Source organism: Aplidium turbinatum, chromosome 13 (genome assembly GCF_918807975.1).
Source record: "Aplidium turbinatum chromosome 13, kaAplTurb1.1, whole genome shotgun sequence".
Classification (NCBI taxonomy): Eukaryota; Metazoa; Chordata; class Ascidiacea; order Aplousobranchia; family Polyclinidae; genus Aplidium; species Aplidium turbinatum.
Window position 1 is genome coordinate 21186876 of NC_137484.1, and position 20013 is coordinate 21206888.

Below are 20013 nucleotides of genomic sequence, written 5' to 3' on the forward strand. Positions count from 1 at the left end.
CGAGGATGAATATAGGAATCAATTATAGGTCTCAAAAGTTTAGCTTAAGTATAATATGTCTTTTTGCCCACAACTTTACTGCGAAATCTACATTTTTACATATTTTACGCTCGGAAAAAATGCCCCTTTTCCCATCATTTACGCGCGAAAAGTGCCCTTTTTAACATAATTTGCGCGCTAAAAGTGCCCTTTTTTGAAAATTTGCCCACCTAGTTCCAATTTGTGAAAAGATGCTATAGACTAGGGCCGTGGAGTCGAGTAAAAAATACACGACTCCGACTTCAGTGTTGCCAGATATTTTTAATTTTTGTCTTGTTTCCTTTAAATCTAATATCACCGAAGTTGTGATTGTAATTGAAATGGCAACTGTTACAAAAACCGACAATAAACACTTCGATTTTCGGATGAACATTACGAAGAACAAGAAACAATATTTTGAAATAAAATTACAAACAAAAATCTTACTGTTCATTGTGTTGCATCAAGCTCTAGTCGACTTTTCTTGACAACTCCGACTCCGGACATGCCAGAATCACCCCGACATGCCAGAATCACCCAACTGCGCTACCTGCCCTAGATTTGACGTCATTTTTGTGACCTTTTTTCTTCCAAGAACACAAAGCAAGAAGCCACACAACATTTTCGTTTATTGATTACTTTATACCAACACTAACGGATCACCTTTCAAAGCAGCCAATGAAACCCTTGCATTGAGAACCTGTAATGAAAATTACGCACGAAACTCACAATCCTGCAGCATACGCGCCACTTGAGCAACAACAGACGCCTGTTATGCAAAAGCCGATTTGGTTAAATCAACGTAAAAAGAAAGATATGCTGGCTGGAGTAAGTCTTTTGTCGAACAGTTGCAATAAGTTGCATGCAAAACTCACATGGCATGCATTGAAATTAGGAAGATTCAACTGATAACAATTTTATGATATCGAATGTAACGCCACGTTACAATGAAACGGCGGCTAGCGTCACCAACTCACCACCTGCTGGAGTTATCAAAGAATCATTTACTATGACGTATAATATGACGAAAATCAAGCAAAACAAGTCTCTGGCAACGGTTAACGGGACAAAGCATTTTTAAACAAATTTAGTTTTGTCTCCATACAAATCAACAGGTGAGAAATGCGCAAGAACGAAAACTAAACGGGACTACGTCTGTAAAATTTTCAACTGATATGGAAGTTTAGACGCAGTGAATTGGAGCACAATACGTTAAGCGGGTCTAGGCTGTATGGAGATAGCACGTAGATGCAGTAGCGTTGATAGGGGTCCAAGGGGTACTTTTGGACCCGGGATAATTTTAGGGGGCCTGGAACTTGAAGATACCATCGGCCCAAAGGCCTCATTGGACCCCTACTAAATTATCCTCTCAACGGCCATCCATAGATCATACAACTATAATTAGATCAGTGGTTACGTGCCTGGCTCAAGATCACGCGGCGCTGGTTCGAGTCTCGAGGTGTGCGCTTGAGCAACGCACGTTAAGGACTGCTCTCCATTCAGCGGCACCGAGTGAATGGAATAATTCCCCGGTAACAACACTTCAACAATCGGAAACTTCACTCTGCAAATCTCGGTAACCGGCCCTGCGTCGAGAGCCTCTACAAGTATATGCGAAACTTCGAGGAATAACCTATCAAGGCTTTGTCAGTCCGAGAATAAAGATTCAAAACCAAACTAATATACATGCAAATACTTTTAAGAATTGTCAGGCACGAATACGTTTCAGGCAAATATGAATTGCACGAGTAAAAGATACAGAAGGAACACAAATGGAACGGGTGGCATTATCAACGATGTGAAACATTGCACCGACGTTTTGTAGCTAAAACAAGATAGTGATTAAAGAATCGGGGAAGTTGCTGACGAAAACAGAAGTTGGCAGTGCTCTCTGTCTTTGGACAATGGATGAGAAAGCAATGTCTTTTCAGATGAATATTGAACGTTTCATTGTTGAATTCAAATCACAAAAACAAAAGAAAACTTTCAAAGCAACTTCAGAATTATAAACCAAGTTTTTCTCTGAAAGCAAAGCAAGCTGCTTAGTACACAACCAAAACCGAGATACATCTCCACGAGCACGCTTGAGCAAATCACAACCCAGACAGCAAACCAACCGCTTTTTACATTGATTCAACGTCTGTGTTTTGCTGTCTGGAAAGTATAAACGAGTGATTTTTCGTTCAAACGCCTTATTTTTCAGTATTTGATCCAATTAAAAATAACAATTCTGTACAAAATAATTTGCATAATGTATTCGGGTTACTACAAATTGTACGTTAAAAGCTCTGTGTACGTCTTGTGTACGTCTTACGTCTACGTCTTGCAATCCATTGTAAATAATTGTACGACTTGCAACAAAAAACGTAGCCTATCTTAGCAAAACAACAACAACAACAAAAACATGCAAAATGGCAGTATGTGACGTTTCAACGTCTGCAGCTTTCGGTGAGCAACTTTAGATGCAGAAGAATTTTAAAACAACGAAAACAGTTTTTCTTGAATATCGACCACTTGTGCTGGAAGAGTGAATCCACCAAGTCGGTTTCTCCTGACAAGCAAGATGGAAAGAAGAACCATTCCTATACCAGCAGCACCCAAGGAGTAGTCGATGATCTAAGGAGGCACAAAAGGAAACAAGTTAAAGTTACGAACAGAAAATATTTGATTTGTCACTAATCCTTCGTCATAGTAAGTTGAAATTACAGACGCATCAGCCACAGTTAGCAGAAAGTTGTAAATCTGCCACAGTGGCCTAAATAAAACCGGTTATATCGTCAACTAAAACACGGGTGTCTATCGTTATCAATTCTTTCTACAGTACAATCGGCAGCCGAAAAACTAAGTAAAACTGTTGCTAAACAAGGAATGGGCAGCCAATCCAAGCCTACAAATTCTAGAAAAATTAAATCCATAACTGCTTAACTAGTCAAACATCCTATCGCAGCTGCAAAAGTTAAACCAACTTGTGCACTTGCTGAGTACACCGATCTAACGGAGTACAGCTATTCAATTCAACATGAAATCATCATTGATTGGCTGAAAATCCTGAGCCCATGGAAAAAACATCGCTCGCTCAGCTATTTTGAGCCAAAGAGACCGATGTCAAACTCACCTTACTCTGTCGCTCAGACTTTAGGATGACCTGGTGGTAAGGAGTTCTGGTGAAGGCGACCTGGAGTGAATAAAAAATTAAATTCACTCATCGGGCAATCAGAAGTAGATTGTTGATCGAAATAACGTGAAATCTAAAACTCGAGGAATCATGCTGATTGCTGAATACAAACTGGTGTAGGCCACCACAGAAACTGTTTGCAGTAAGCTCATTGATGTGGTTGGCCACTCTGTCGAGCTCAGTCGCTGAAAATGGTTCGCTTTTGTGCAGAACATAAAAAATAAATTGCATTCAAAAAAAATACGGTCAATCCGGCTACGAACAAATCAGTTCTGCCTGAAATATAAAACTAGTTATCACTTTGCTGATGGAGATCTGGCAAGGGGATGGTACACTAGTTAGCAAAAAGTAAAATACAACTTTGCACTGAGTGAATTGAAACAAATTAAACCAAAAATATATACAGACTTTAATTTCAGGTCTACAGTAGATACAAAGATTGACAATCTACGATGAACGCAGCCAACTCACCATGGTGTACTTTGGTACAAAGAGAGAAGGAAAAATGTAATTGACAAAGTTGTCGACTTTCTTGCGAAACAAAAACCACAAAGAAGCAACACTGGACCTCATCTGCGCACATAAATCAACTTTTAGACTTGGTTGATTTGGTTAGGCTAATTGTAGCAAAGTGTACATACAGCTCTTGGCTGTGGGACGTACCAATCAACAGCGGTATAATACAGCAGTGGATAGGGTCTTTGCTTTCCAATAACTTAACATGGCTTGATAATCGGCTAAGCTTTTTGTTAAAAAAGGCCGCTCCTTCTACCCTGTAACCAATGTGTAATAAATTCAATGACCTCGAATAACATAACAGCGACTCATATGCCCACTAGCGGAAAACAAAACACGGCCAAAATGAAAACTTACTTCAATATAATTTTGCTTTGATAGGTCAGCGATGGCGTGTCCATCCTTGCATCTAACGGCTGAATATTCGGGAAGCACTCTGTCTGGAATGGTGAAATCATGTTGGAAAGACGAAATCTCTCACGTAAAACAAGCGATAAGCACAAATTGAAAAGGTCATGACATGACTCATTGTGGTGGTGCGATGATGAACAGTTGTTGGTAAAAAGTGAGAAAAACTAACTCAGTAACTGGTAAAGGTGATCAGGTACTATGACACTTCCTCAAATGGGCGATCAACCTAACACAGAAAGCAATCATTAAGAAAATAAATCAATAGTTTTTTTTTACAAGTCTAAACCTTAAACCACTTGACTAGGTTAACACTCACAATAGTATTTCAAAATTTTTTTTAATATAATTTATGTTGTGGAACCGGTTTTCTTCCAATAGGATTCATCAGCACAACTGGATCGAAACAAAAAAATTACAGAAGATTACTGTCAGCACAACTAGCCCAAAAAAAAACGCAAATTTACATATTAAATAAATAAAAAAATAAAAATCACTGAATGTCCAAAACCTTCATTTCTTTGCTTTATTCTTTTTCATTTCTTTTTTTTCTTTATAGTATTGCTAAATATACGAAATACAGAAAATATTGCAACAATTCGATACGGTAACTTACTAAAACTGTCCGTACAAGCAGCAGTAAAAAGTAGAATAACTGAGATGAACCGTCATAAGCATTTCTTAATCATACTTGTAAATTCATCTCAGTTATTCTACTTTTTACTGCTGCTTGTACGGACAGTTTTAGTAAGTTACCGTATCGAATTGTTGCAATATTTTCTGTATTTGGTATATTTAGCAATACTATGAAGAAAAAAAAGAAATGAAAAAGAATAAAGCAAAGAAATGAAGGTTTTGGACATTCAGTGATTTTTATTTTTTTATTTATTTAATATGTAAATTTGCGTTTTTTTGGGCTAGTTGTGGTGATAGTAATCTTCTGTAATTTTTTCGTTTCGATCCAGTTGTGCTGATGAATCCTATTGGAAGAAAACCGGTTCCACAACATAAATTATATTAAAAAAAATTTTGAAATATTATTGTGAGTGTTAACCTGGTCAAATGGTTTAAGGTTTAGACTTGTAAAAAAAAACTATTGATTTATTTTCAGTTGTTGGTATTTACCAAATTATTCGTCACAAGTTTTTGTACTTGTGACGTCACAAGTACAAAAACTTGTGACGAATAATGGGATGACAGAGCAGGATTCACAAAATTCTGGCAATAAATGAGATCAAAACAGGACAAGACTCACAATTTTCTGACGCCAATGAGATGAAACAAGGTAAAATTTACAATATTCTGAAGCATAAACATGCTGCACTACTACTTTACGTGAGCACTAGGCTACTACATAAGACCATGCAAGACTCACTTATATCTCCGCCCAGCTTGTTCATCAGTTCGTCGAACACAAGGCAATCTTCTAACGACTAAAAATCACAAAAGTTTTAATAAAGACATGTTTACCCCCATTACACTTTTCCAGATTAAATTTGGACATTCATCACAGGTCTGTTTTGTTCCTTCAGTAAATTTAACCTTTTAATAGATAAAACTAACCACATGGGGTTAAATTTAGCCCTAGTTGAGACCCCTTGTGCAGTTGTGCTACAGAGACTGACATAGGGTATCGCGATTATTGTAACTTTACGAATTCAAGAATCCGCGCAAAGCACGACAAAACAAACATACCGCGTTGAGTCCTTGCCCAAAGAAGGGAACCACAGCATGCGCAGCATCTCCAAACAGAGCCACAGTGTCGCGATAGTGGTATGGTGTGCACTGGAATGGAAACAACGTGAGATAGTGGCCGGTTCGGGTACTTTATATTTATCAGTTGCTCAAAAAGATGTAAGCTTGTTTTCGTTATAATAAGAATACAGTAGGCACTTCACATGCTTGGATTGATTGTGGAAACTCATGCTTGTGTGCACTGCAACAATTCAGTGAAAAAATCTTATCAAGCTACAAAGCTTTCTACTAAAAACAACAAAAAATATTGATTTTATTGTCACCTGGGGAAGACAGTAAAGAATGCCTTTAAATGTTGGAAAATTTTATTTACCAAAAGTTGGCTGAATCAGGCCGTATCTCTATGTAGTCCATGATTGTGCTAAACTTAGCAATCGTGAAACAATCTGTTACCTTGACAGTGATTAGCTGCGACGCAGGGAGAAAGAAATAATCTTTCAGTAATCGTTCTCTGAAACACAAGACGGGTAAAAGTGGCTTCCACACTTGATCATATCAAGCAATGGGTGGTAAGATAAGGTTATCAATATACTCAGCAATCGGAACTAACGAAAGTAGAGTGGCCAGTTTACTTTTTACGGCCGAATTTGATTCAGCAACTATGCCCACCCGATTTGTTACACCATGGGTAGAGGTTTGTTTGTTTGTCGTATCCAGGCTTACACCTAGTGGTTGAAGATTTAGATTAAGTGGGCGGGAAGGCAAGGAAGCCAATCTTCCTGTCCAACTTCAGGCATGCCTTTAAGTGTCTTTCCAAAGACACAGCCGTATGCTCTTGAGCGGTGTCGAACCGGCGCCCTTTTGATTGCCGTTCCAGGGCTCTCACCACTCTGCTATGGGTAGAGTTGAGAGACGTTTATCGAAAGCCAGTTCACGGTTGGTGTCAAGATGAGTTGGTTCTTTTCTCATGACCGTTGTGTGCCAGCCATTCGTTTTCGTAAATCACATAAAACATCTTCAACACTGAAATACTGCTGTTGTGAAAGGTGGCTATATATAGGCCACAAGATCCAGATAGTGTTCAGACAGAATTCTAATTGTAGCAAGTAAAAAATAAATTGAACAGACTTACTCTCCTATCAGCGAAACTGCATCCGGGAATACCTCGTCGAAAAACTTGAGAACTTTCTCGTCATTAGTGAGAGCATCAAACTTAGTGACAGGCATGAAGAGAGTCAAGGTGAATGTTTGGTCCTAAAAACACGGTTAAGTTCAAGCAATGCTGGACACAAACGCGACAGTTTATTACTTGAACTTTTTTCGCCAATCTAAGGGCTCTACCTTTTACCACCTTGGAGCAGTGGCAATGACTGGGTGTAGATGTTAGTGCAGCTGTGTCGAGCAGCCTCTGAATTGATTGGTCATCCAGTTGAGACAAGATTAACTTAAACTGGTAAAAATACTTTATTTTTGTGAGACTTGATGAAAACAATAAGCAGACTTACCAGATTTGGCAAAGCAATTAGCATGAACTCATGTCGCGGCCATATGTGTAGATACTCAACGGCCATTGCCCACTGAAACAAAATAACCAGGAAAAGTTAATGATGATAAAATAGCGATGTGGTTTTCACAGATACTAAGCCGGTGGTTCTAAACCTGTTTTACAACTGTTCTAGACTACATGAATTTTATTGCGTATATTTTTCCTGAAATCAATCTATTCAAGCACCTCCCAAAAATGGTGCATACTGTACTAGCGCACTGTTCGCGTATTTGTAATCTGCAGGTCGATGCAGCAGATAAGGTTTATTAACCAATCAGAAGGCAACATCTAAATCAGCTGACTGCAGTCATGTGACTCATGCACGTGATTTTGAGAGCGTTCTTTTGATAGCAAGTGAACTAAACAGCGTGGCTTAGCGGTTTGGAAGGTATTCATTTCATTGACGTGGGTTCGATTCCCACTTCTGCCATTATTTTTTTTTCTTCTGTTATTACCAAAGTTCAAAGAAAAAATGAAATCACTGGCTGAGTAGGCTACTAGAAGAGTCACAATGACTGCAGCCGGTTGGTTCATGGGGAAAATTGTCTTATGATAACATGTCTACCGGTCAAAACAACCCATCTGCTGCACTGCTGCAACGACCTACAGATTACAAATACGCGTAGCTAATAATGATACGTAGAAAGTACAGTCAATCGTTCATAATTGTTTATGTTCATGATGACGACTTGATCATCATTTACTCAGTGAAGCGATTGTTGTTTCTGCATGAAACGTTAAAACAAACAATGAGATGATGGAAATGTTAGCAGCACAAAGCCACTAGAACCAGCACACGCGGTAGAAGATTTGTAAGTTTGTTTTAAAAATATGCAATGAACAAAGCGTTTAGAACCGCAGTCTTTTCAAAGTCAAACGTACTTTTCCGTCCTTGGTGGCAGGAATCGTGAGTTCCTTGTAAGCGTGCGGGATGTATTCCTGACTGTAGTCGAAAGTGCCACGCTGCAGCTGTTTCCTCACTGCAGAATATGAGCCATCGCAACCCAACAATAAATCGCAGTCAACATCCACAACGCTCTTGTCTTTTCTAATAAACCCAAGCATCTTTTACACATTGTTGCATCTCATTAATCTCTCAAAACGTCAGTTTTCTCTTAAATTTGTATCCAAAAATATCTAATACCTCTTCATTATTGCTGTAGGGCTGTAGGCCTATACTGATTAATGTTACTAAACAAAAGTTTCCACATTTTGGGCTCTTTATGTAATGATTCTTGAATTTTTTCGACAAACACATACTTTGCCTACCCAAATACTTTGCCCACAGAAAGTACAATTACAAACAAAGCATTTTTTCTGCCCAATTTATCAGTGGAGTAAATTTCAGTCAGCAAAATGACCCCCACACTCATCCTGCACAAAACCTTATCGCATGCGGGTGGGGTCATGACAAACATGACGTCATAATAGTGTCACAGTTCAGACCTTTTGAAGGAAGCAGACGGCTTGTCGACGTCGCAGGAGACCATCTTGTAGTTGAAGTGGATTGTCACGTTCTCACTAGCTTCAGCCGCTGAACAATTGAGGACAATAAAACTTTGAATTGTAGAAGATTATTATCCATGATTAGACGGTAAAGGCTAGCACATGACCATAGATTTAACATTTCTGTTTTACAGTTACTGTAGTTTAAAGTGACAGAAGTTTCAATTTCTCCCTCAAAATTAATGCTCATAGCCTAATTCATGACGGAGCTTTGGTAGACAATCTATTTTTTCCACAAGCATTTAAAATAAACAAACACCTTGGGTTCATGTGAAGCACCGGTACCAAAAAAATACCTTCTGTTAAAAACATTTACAACAACAAAAAACCCTCTGACATTCAAGACTGGACAATGGACATACGTGCGACGCATGTAGCCAACACACACAAGAAAAACTCTTGGTAGATTAAAATATTAACTCTCTCTATTTTGCTTCAAAGAAGCCTGGCCTTTATCTCGACACATCGGGAATCCGAACCGGACCGGAGTCAGTCGCTTCCATTCCAACATGCACAAGTGGGGCCTGGCTCCCTCATCGGCCTGCGAATGCGGCGCGGAGGAACAAACTGCTGACCATGCCGTTCTCGAATGTCCCATCTACAAGGCACCAAACGGAACGCAGGGTATAGCAACGCTGGACGAAGCTACACTCACCTGGCTCTCCATCACCTGCCCTGAAATTTGATCTAGCCTCAAACGAAAGAAGGGGTCGACCAGCTGTCTGCAGTAGCTACTCCACTTCTCTATATCATTGGCATCTTCAATTTTTAAGTTCCTTTAATTTATTTTACATTTACTGAATTCCATTAAGGATAGGGGTAATTCTCCATGCATTTTTAATAACAAAAAATTCTCAATTTATTTTATGTACGCATGACATGTATTCTAATACGAACAGCAAGATAAAGATACTATCAATCAAGTTGTTTCCTTTAGTTGGAGATGAAAAGCTATACGAGTTGTCGACGATAAGCAATAGTTCTGCTCCGATAGTTAAAACAGGTTTTTGTGAGTTTTGCAATACAGGTATTATTGAACAATTTGTTGTGGTACTTTGTAAGCGTTTGAATAGCACCTTGTTGATTTGACAGCAGGATCTGGTTGTTATGTAACTGGTTGAAGCAAGCAAACGACTAACTCCAAACACGTGTTTTGCACGATGCCACAATTACATAACCAAGAATGGTAATCACTGCATACCGCTCTTGGTTGGCGAACCTAGATATTTCAACATATTCGAGCCAATTAAGCTGATTTTTTTACATCTAGGTAAGCAGAAGCACTGTTCTGCAGAAATGAACCATCCTGATTGCTAAATATATGAAGATGAAAACTATTATAAAAAGTTAATCTGATCTAAAGAACCCAAAATGTACTAAAACTTATGTTCAGCAAACAGCAGTATTCTGTATTCAAAACGTTTGCTAGGAGCATGAGTTTAGCACCTACATTTTGGGCTCTTTATTTTTTGATCAGATTACCAAAAGTATTTTCCAACTTTATGCATACACGCACCTTGAGTAAGACGGCTTGTTAGACAAACGGCTTGTTAAATGAATAAGTAAGTTTTTCTCAGCTACATGACTTGAAGTGGCATATATTACAAACACTTAGTACTATACAGTAGTACTTTAATTCGATGCTTAGCGGTTTCTTTGTATTTAGTTTATGCGGTTTCCTAATGATATTGGGCTGCCTTTGGTCCGACTGGCCATGCAAGGTCGAGGCTACGTTTTAATGGAGATTTGGTTAAATATTTAAAACTATTAAGGCACTAGATAAGGCACTAAACTATTAAAGGCACTAGATCTAAAGGTGGATGGGAAGAGGAAACGCGGTCGTCCAAGAAGAACGTGGAAACAACAAGTGAAGGATGAATTTAAAAAAGTCGGACTGAAGGAGGAAGATGCAAGGGACAGGGTGAAATGGAGAAAAGGGATTAAAACAATTGCTGCGCGGAAACAATCGGCCACCCCCACTAGTGGGGAACAAACCGACGATGGATTATGATGATGATGATTCGCAAACATTAATTTCGTATGGTAGTAAATTTGCCTTTAGTTCAAAACAGTTTTAAAATACCTTCTGCACACAACGGTCGCAAATCTTTAGAATAATTTTGCAACAACAGATACAAAGTTTATCTTTGGGGCAGAACGTTCAAGGGCCTCAAGGCATATCGGAAATACCCCACCACGTAGCCTACATGATGAAACGACAATTCAAACGCTGCAATGGGCACAAAGCACAGGTATCAGTGGATGACACACTATCTCACCTGTTAATAATTCCTTGTTGAGTCTCGCACGGTCAACAGAAAGTAAATGCTGCAACAAAAACGCGTTTATGCGATTCTTCCAAATACAATTATATCTTGTTGCAGCTAGAACACTTCTGAGCATCAATAAAAAAGCTAAATAAACTAACATAATATTTCCCAATAAGTTACACTTCACTCAGAGTAGCGTCTACATCAGTTTTCAACTTTTTTTGCACCACGACCCCTAAAAGCAATCAGTGTAGCCTGACGACCCTAACCCCATGAAAATATTCAATACAAAATTTAACCAAACTTGATTCATGTGCCGACGTCCAATCTATATTTCGTTTCGCAATTCTAATGCAAACTTTGAAAATCTGAAACTTCTTTTATCACAGTTGATCTGACTACATCTATTTCTTATCAAGCTTGGCTAGATTATAAGAGAAAAAATATTGGATTAAAGCTACATTTTCAACGGCTGACTTTATAGCAATTTTATGTGCATTTATGGAAACCAGTTTCAATGAAATGGTTGGTGTTGTATCTTTTTAACAAGCTTGTCAATGCTGCTGTTGAAAGATTTTTTATAAAAAAGAGTACACACTGAATTTTTTCAATGCCTTTGGAAAAGATACTCATTACTGACAAATCCATATTTGACATAGGATAACCTTACTTTTTGCCATAGCGTGGTTACTGGTTAAGCTTAGTCTACACAAAGCTCCATACAAGAACTTGGTAAAAAATATGGAATGCTTTCCTATTATTAAAGCCTTTTGATAACGCCTGAAAGCTTGAACAATACGCCAATAAATGAACCCGAGATCGAGGGATGGTTGATTGCAAAAAAAATAATTATTTTTTTCTGGCAAGAAAAAATTGGAAAAATACATTGGATTTTCAGGTATCTCGTGCCCTCCATAAAATGGCTCATGACACTTGTGAGGGTTGCAACCCCAGATAAAAAAAAAACACTGGTCGTCATCACCCGGCACCACAGTATGGGTGCCTACCACACAATGTGCCTATATCTGTCCACAACAAAATATCTGAAAAATGTTGGTCTGCTACTATTTGGAAAATCTATTTCGGAGAATTCGATTCGGAAAAGCCTTTTTTCGGAGAATTTTGAAATTCCACAGCGGCATCTGTTTTTTTCAAAGGAATTAGGCATCTGTTTTTTTTCAAAGTTTTTTTTTAAATTAATCTTTTCAGTAGGTATAATGGAAGATAACCAAGTAAAGTGTCAACGAAAAGTCTCAACTAAAAAAAAAAAAAAAAAAAAAACATATATCAAACGGCGTTTCATGATTTACAGTATAGGTTAATTAAATAAACTCTCAGTCAAATAAAAGCAGTGGTCAAACAGTAAGTAAGTAAAGTGTCAGCCAACAAAAAGTCTTAACTAAAGTTTCAGCAAGAAAAAAATAAACAGTTATCAAACATTAAATGACCTTCGAAACTACCGTGCCGGTAGGCCATGTTAGGCCGGCTTCCACGAGCCAACATTTCTCCATTCCATTGGTATTCGAAATGTTTTTCTCTTCACTCACCATTCGCAATATTTTTTAACAACAAGGCAAAATATGAGCGTCGATGTCGACCTATAAAGACTAGCTCTACACCTACGTGGGTCGTGGCCCTCGTGGGAAGCAGTGCATTTAAATAAAACTGCAAATGTGTTTCAGGACCTTGCTTGCGTTGTTCTTCTCAAAGTGAACGCAAAAACATGATATCAATTAACGGATTTTTATAAACACATTTTTTGAAAGAATTGTTTTTTTTTTGCTGCCGGGCGCGAGAATTTGGCTGTCGGGAAGCAGCTCTGGTAGGCCATGCTTGGTCTCCAGAAGAATAAACAAGCTTAGAGGCTTGCTAGAGTAACCTAATTAGGCCTACATCGAATCCGATTCGACATATTTCCGCCATAGGAAATAAAACAAGTGCAAAATGAAGTAAATCTTTTGTTTGCAACAACAGATTAGAGCCTGTCTAAGATGATAGCCTCCCCATTAAAACGTACATTTTTTGCAGTTGTACAATGTGTATATTTAATTATTTATTTTTCTTTGTCTCAAGACATGCATGCAAAGATCCAATTCCAAATTGCCCATCCATACTTGTCACGCATGAATCATTACCACGGTCGACATATCAGTGGCGAATCTGGCAATCGCTTCCTTAAAACGTAATAAACTAACTTTATTAGCCCAGGCAAGTTTGTGTTTGGTGGACAGCTTTACAGAATCAGAAGGTAAATGTGCACCTACTCTCTGCGTATGAAGCAAAAATTTATTTCGATGTTCAATCAACCTTGTCTTGGGCAACTTGGTCTAGCACTCATAAAATTGTTGCGGTCACTCTTGCCAGCTATGCTAATAACAAAAATACAGCAACTTGAAAGCTATCTGACACAGTTTAAGCTTCCAATAACCAGATTGATTTTGACCAAGCATAGCACTGGCTGCGTATTAGTATTGAATTACTTACTTGTAAACCAGAATGACTTGGAAATGATTGTTAAGTTTGTCTTGTAAAAATTGCTTGTTGACCAGTGTTATAGGTCAAGTTAATTGCATCACCTTTTGCATGGATAGAGAAAGGTTAAAACAAAACCGCCTACCTAAATAATCCCTACAAATTCTCGAAAATTCTCCGAATCGGTTTTCTCCGAAAAAGGCTGTCTCCGAAATGGGATTTCTCTGAATTGGATTTGCCGAAACGGGCCATTCCGGAAAAATGTTTCAATGACTTTCTTTTGTACGTAACCTATTGTTCACGTCATATGATATATATATTTCTGTATATGAAGCACCACAAGTTTCTGGCTAACTACATAGAGATTTCTTGGTAGTAATTGGCTGTGTGGTCAAAAAATATCTCAACTTTATTCACTGCAAGAGGTTCTTGACCATTTGATTTAAAAAAAATTTAAGAATTATTTCGTGACAATACTAAAGGTTGATCATAAAATGACAACGAATATAATACCAACACAGTGTAAAACTTTTTCGCCATTGAAGCACTTGAAAGGAATAATAATTTTTGTACAAGTCGGTTATCCCTGAAGTAAAAATCCTAAACTTTAAAACGAGAAAACAAGGCTACTGCCATAAACAATCTCTTGTTACTTTATTCTACCTGATCTTTGTTTCCGTAAGGAATGGGATATAATTTTCCATTGAGTAGATGAATCATTCTTGCTCGCATTGGGACACCTAGTTTTTCTGCCTGCAATTAAGCTTATGTCATATAAAAGAAATACTGCACTGCAGACAGACAATGCATAGAATGCAAATGATAACAATATGAAAAAACCTGCAAAATAAAATAAAAACTCCCAACTTTTATAGAACACCAAAAATTATTTTTAGACATACGCTGAAGTGTGTCAATTGTCAAAGTTATGAAAACATGATCGTACAGTTCCCAAAAGCAACATACAGGGCTTAAAAGCATACAGTAACCTACAGACTACTACAAACTTGTATTAAAAGAAACGAAAATCGCTATAGTATTATTGACCGCCAAACTATAAATGTACAAAGTTTTAATACAAACGTAGCCTATCGTAGAAAAAATAAAATCTCACAAAGCTGATTTTAAACAAACGAGACACAAAAAATGCAACAAGAAACAGACCACGTGTTCAAGCCCAGCTCCCTTTAAAGCTTCAATTCCTCGACAAGACACAGCAAGATTTACACTTCTTCCTTGTGCTTTCTCACTTACTCGCATGTCTAGACAATGAACATATCAAAGTATGAATTTTATCGTTTGAAGATACAAACAAGTCTAAACTGCTCCACTTTTCATACCGATAGTTAAGTATTTAAAAAGCATGGGTATCTTGCTTTAACAATTCTTTATGCAAAATGTAGGTGTTTACAAAACATGTGAAATTAAGTTCAGTTTGTTTTTATTTCTAACTATCACAACGAAAAATAATCTGTGCCAAACGTAGTATTAAGTCTAAAAAAAAGTAGAAGCAACAAAATGCAAACAATACTGTGAGGCTATGAAATATAAACAAGTAACTGAACTCAATGTCGTTAACTATATCGAAGTCAACACTGTAACTGACATTAATCCATCATAAACATAACTCACTTACCTCCGCGAGCTTCGTACAAATCAACTTTGCATCCACGTTTGGCCATGTAGCAAGCATTCAGTGATCCACACTAAAAGAACAATGGAATACATCAATTTTAGACAATTTAAAATTTTTATGGGCATCGCACAACGTTGTAACTTTGCAATCAAGCTGAATTTCAACTTAAAAGGCAGAATATATGATAGTAAATTGCCCAACTCAATGTAAGATGTCCAAACCAGTTTATAGTACCAGTACAGGTTGGTTTAGTCAATTTTATATCAAAACTACCAAATTTTTTTCAATTAAGTTTTTCTTAGGCATTTTTTATTACAATCTTCGAAAAAAAAACGGATACCGGTACACTGCCAAATCGATAAAGACTAGTTGCATTCAAAACATACATTTATAGATCATGCCTTCTTGCATGAAAGATGAAATTGATGAAAGTTATGAGCTCTTTTTATCAGGTGTGTGAAAAACAAACATAAACTTCTAGTAGGTTTTCAAGTTAAACATTAGATACTTCAAGAACTTACTGGACCTCCACCAGCAATTATAACATGCTTTCTCTTTGGTTCCATCTGTGCTTCTTTATTCATTTCTATAAAATTTGAAGAAAACTATTGACAAAGTACATATGTTGAATAAAACCAGATATTTTGACTATATATATCGCAACTATGTACAGATCTGTGGATAAATACGAGATGCTCAATTTTTATACTTTCTTTGTGCTGTTTCTTTTGTGATTCCAATATGGGCATTCTTGTCTGATACAAATAAATAAATATACATACATATTAGGGTGCAAAATCATTAGGCTAGGTTTATACTGCCTTATTTTCTAGTTTTTTGTAAACATATACGATATACTCAGTGTTGTACGTTTTGAGGATACGTCTCACTTTCATAATGTATGTAATGTGAAAAAATTTTCTGATAGCTTAATTTTCTCTGAACAATGCCAGTGGAATTTTTCAGAGGTAGGCACTTTAACACATCACACTAAAACACTTTCGTGAGTGTGACTTTCCCGAAGCAATAACGCGTACGCGTGACATAGTCTAGGATTCCTCGCGAATCGAATCAGCTGATTGCAGTCATGCGACATCTTGCAGACATTTATTTTTCAACGGATTTCTTAAAAAATCAAATGAGTTATGTTCCCACACATTGTCGATAATTACCTTGTCAATACGATATAACAATTTCAGCTATTCGCTTATAGCCTAATTATAATTTTTCATTTTTGCCTCAAAATAATATTCACGACACAAAATTCTGTATCACAGTAAGTTAGCTTACATCATTTGTTTGTTTGTTTGTTTATCTTTATCCTGCATTGCGGGAAAGCGGACTTGAGCGCTATGCATCGGTGTACGCCTTCCGACGTACACCTAACCCACGCTGCAGCCGACGGCAATGTCTGTTTCCGGTTGTCTACTCTATTTATGACTTAAATTTGGTACTACCCATTACTCGAAATCGATCACTGGGTAGAGGCAATTATCGTAAAGTTTCCTGCCCAGAGAAACAACAGCAAGTGCGGGTGGCTGGAGTCGAACATGCAGGCTCTCGACAACGCGCTAACCACTCGGCCATTGCCATTATAACCATTATAACATAGCATGATGCTCTTCCGTGCTTGTTCTTTGTATACCGGACACTTGTATCATTACTCGATGAGCTAATAGATGAGCATTATTGCCAGGGGCGGCTCGCTAGTGTTTGCTGTGGTGCTGCAGCACTCCCACAAAAATTTCACGAAAAGTTTCTCAAATATCTTATCGTTTCTTCTGCCCAAAATGTAGTTTATGTTTTCGGTTCACTGAATTGCTGACTATGTAAATTATATTTGGCAACTCTGCGTGCTGTGAAATATTTTGCGCAAGGTTACAATAAAACAAACACTCGATCGTGACGTCAGCGAGCCGCGTGTATTCTTGAGTTGCCTATCCAAACGAATAGCAAATAAGCAAACGCTTGTGCTGCGTTACAAGCGGTAGCCACTTTAACAAGTCGAAATTCTGCCACTGAAATTGACTAGAATGAAACCGCCAACCAATCATAAGCTGCGGTTTAAGTGACGTAAAAAATGCCGAAAAGAAGATCATAGAAAGCAAATTAAGTGATGGATCTTTTGTCAGCTGGTTGGCTTAGGGGTTAGGGCTAGAACGTAGTCACTTCATTGACGCGTGTTCGATTCTCACCTCTGCTATTGCTCTTTTTCTTCTGTTATTTCCAAATAAAGTTCAAAACAAGTATTAACTCTCTGGATGAGTGCTATAAGGGTAGGGATTGTAGATCATAGGGATGCGAAACTTCATCCGCTTTTGGCTTATCCGCAACACTAGAAGGGTTACGTTTTTTTGTAATTTACAAAATATTTTACTTTTTATGGGTTATACAAGAAGAGGGAAGTTGGTTTTAAAGTAATTTAAGGTTTTTAGTTGAAAGCAAGCCAGCAGTAAAGCGTATAAAATATGTCAAATTGGCAATTGACCCTTCTAATGTTGAAGGAACAACCGAGTTGCGCGTCCCGTAATGTACCGTCCCCATTTAAGGGTCACAATTGGACGGTAGCCTCTTATAACACGTTCTGATTGGTTGGCGGTTGCATTGTAGTCAATTTCAGTGGCAGAATTTCGACTTGTTAAAGTGGCTACCGTTACAAGCAGCACAATTCAGAGTTGCCGGGTTGGCAATTTTTATGTTGTTTGGCATGAAAAAATCTGTCACCCTGTCGTGCTCAGATGCTGTGACAGCACAATGGTTAGAACGTGTTATTCACATGTTTGTTGATCGGCCCCTTCAAAATATTACACATTTGCAAAACTCTTAAATAAGCCAGTTTTATCTTAAACTTTTATCACAATTTAGAGCTGAAATACGCTCAGAATGCACCTAATTAAATGTAATTTTTCAAAATTTCTAGGGGAGGCCCCCCAGACCCCCCGCTGTTGAATTCTTTTTTGGCAAACACGCAGCACCCCCATTTCTAAAACTCACCAGCCGCCACTGATTATCGCTATATCTTATCTTAAAACTTTTAAAAAAATTGTCTTTCAGCAACAAAAGTGCCCTTTTTTTATATTCTTGCTCCCCCTCTCCAATCAAAAATCGTTCCGGCGCCCTGCTACGATGCAAATATAAACAATGCTCATAAAAAGCACCATAACAATCTAGATTCCACAACAGACAGGAAGCAGCGAAACACAATATTAGTCATCGAGTCAGTTGCTTCCCGTGTTTTGTGACAATTATCAAGAATCGGCATTACGTTGAAACAAGACAGGCTTAAGTTCCATAAAAATGAGTTCCGTTCCTGCTAATACAGTAAATTTTCATTGATTCAGATTGTGCAAACGAACCGGTTATTTTACTCTGACAGTGTTAAGTTATTGTATATCTGTTTTGTTTGATCATAAAATGGCATTTTCTTAAAAGTATTTTCTCTTAAAATTAAGTTGTTAGCGTTTATTTAACCTTAGAAGAAAATAAAAAAAATTTGGCCTTTTTTTATAAGTAATGAATTTTGCACAGATGGAATTTTGCCTTCTTCAGCTTGAGTATCTGGCAACCCTGCACTGGAAGTTAAGGTAAATTCCAGTCTTCAGACTCCAGATTATAATATTCCAGATTCCAGATCATAATAATAATATTAATAATAATGGTGTTGCAAGCACTAGCAGTGCTTTTTCACCATGATAACTTGCGTAGCAAAAATAGTAAAAAAAAACGAAATAGAATAGTAACAAGGAAGTGTACAAGAGAAAAAGATCATGTACGGTATCATTTTATTTTTGGTCATTAATGCATCCGGAACGAAAAAGATTACTAACTACCGTACAATATCGGAACGGGAAAAGGTGAAACATCCTTGAAAGGTTTAAAACGTTCCTGAATAATGATAGGCTATACTGTATATCTGTGGTTAGCACGGGCACGGCCACAAAACCCAAAGATTCAGTTCAGTTTGTGTTTATTTCTTACCAACAGCAGTAACGTCTGGACTGTTAGAAACATCGGTATACATTTGTAGTTTTACATCCCGCTTGTGTTGCACATCTGCTGCACGGTGCATACCATATAATATACAGCACCAATTAATGTGAGTACTGGTTAGGTATCGGTATCTGCAACCAAACAAACTGAAAAGATCGAGAGAAAAAATAGAACAATGCTGATCGCAGTTTCCGTTTTTTCGCAAACATTTTAAAATTTTTGGTAATGATCCTAACAGTTTGCCGAAGTCGCTGATCGCAGTTTTCGCAAACATTTTAAAAGGGTTAGGGTGTTTCTGCAAACAAACAAACTGATAAGATCGAGAGAAAAAAATAGAACAAAGCCGAAGTCGCTGATCGCAGTTTCCGTTTTTTCGCAATTTCCGCAAACATTTTATCTATTTTAAAATTTCCCGTAATGATCCTAAGAGTTTGCCGATGTCGCTGATTGCAGTTTCCGCAAACATTTTAAAAGGGTTAAGGTTGATCAGAGTTTCCGCAAACATTTTAATAGGGTTAGGGTTGATTGGAGTTTCCGCAAACATTTTAAAATTTAAGGTAATGATCCTAAGAGTTTTTGTTTGTTTGCGGAAACTGCGCTCAGCGACTTCGGCTTTCTTTTAATTTTTTCTCTCGATCTTTTCAAGGTACGAATTGTTCATGGTACGAATTAGGTTGCATCCGTATGGACAATTAAACCTTTTTATTTAGCAATGCTTTGACGGTACTGTAATGATGCTTTTTATGAGTTCTTTATGTCAGTTTTGGTTGAAGCTACTGCA

The 20013-nt window shown here is 37.6% G+C and overlaps 1 protein-coding gene across 1 annotated transcript; it reads right to left on the reverse strand.

Annotated features, from left to right (window-relative positions):
- Nucleotides 1-635: 635 nt before the first annotated feature.
- On the reverse strand, nt 636-15910 carry LOC145782032 (kynurenine 3-monooxygenase-like). Its single transcript, XM_082593760.1, has 16 exons — nt 15764-15910; nt 15243-15312; nt 14771-14868; nt 14270-14359; nt 11144-11192; nt 8805-8892; nt 8241-8406; nt 7318-7389; nt 6945-7066; nt 6266-6323; nt 5813-5902; nt 5493-5550; nt 4067-4149; nt 3665-3766; nt 3134-3193; nt 636-2634 (listed from the first exon to the last, which is right to left on the reverse strand). The coding sequence occupies exons 1-16, from the start codon at nt 15824-15826 to the stop codon at nt 2494-2496; spliced, it is 1410 nt and encodes a 469-aa protein (XP_082449886.1). The 5' UTR covers nt 15827-15910; the 3' UTR covers nt 636-2493.
- Between the last annotated feature and the right edge of the window lie 4103 nt (nt 15911-20013).

What these genes read in the sequence shown, in the direction of transcription:
- LOC145782032 (XM_082593760.1), bottom strand. Translation starts at nt 15,826, where the DNA reads ATGAATAAAGAAGCACAGATGGAACCAAAGAGAAAGCATGTTATAATT. An exon ending in CTGCCACCAAGGACGGAAAA is followed by an intron (nt 7,390 to 8,240) that starts GTACGTTTGACT and finishes ATTTTGTTTCAG; the next exon opens with TGGGCAATGGCCGTTGAGTA. An exon ending in GCAGTTTCGCTGATAGGAGA is followed by an intron (nt 6,324 to 6,944) that starts GTAAGTCTGTTC and finishes CTTGTGTTTCAG; the next exon opens with AGAACGATTACTGAAAGATT.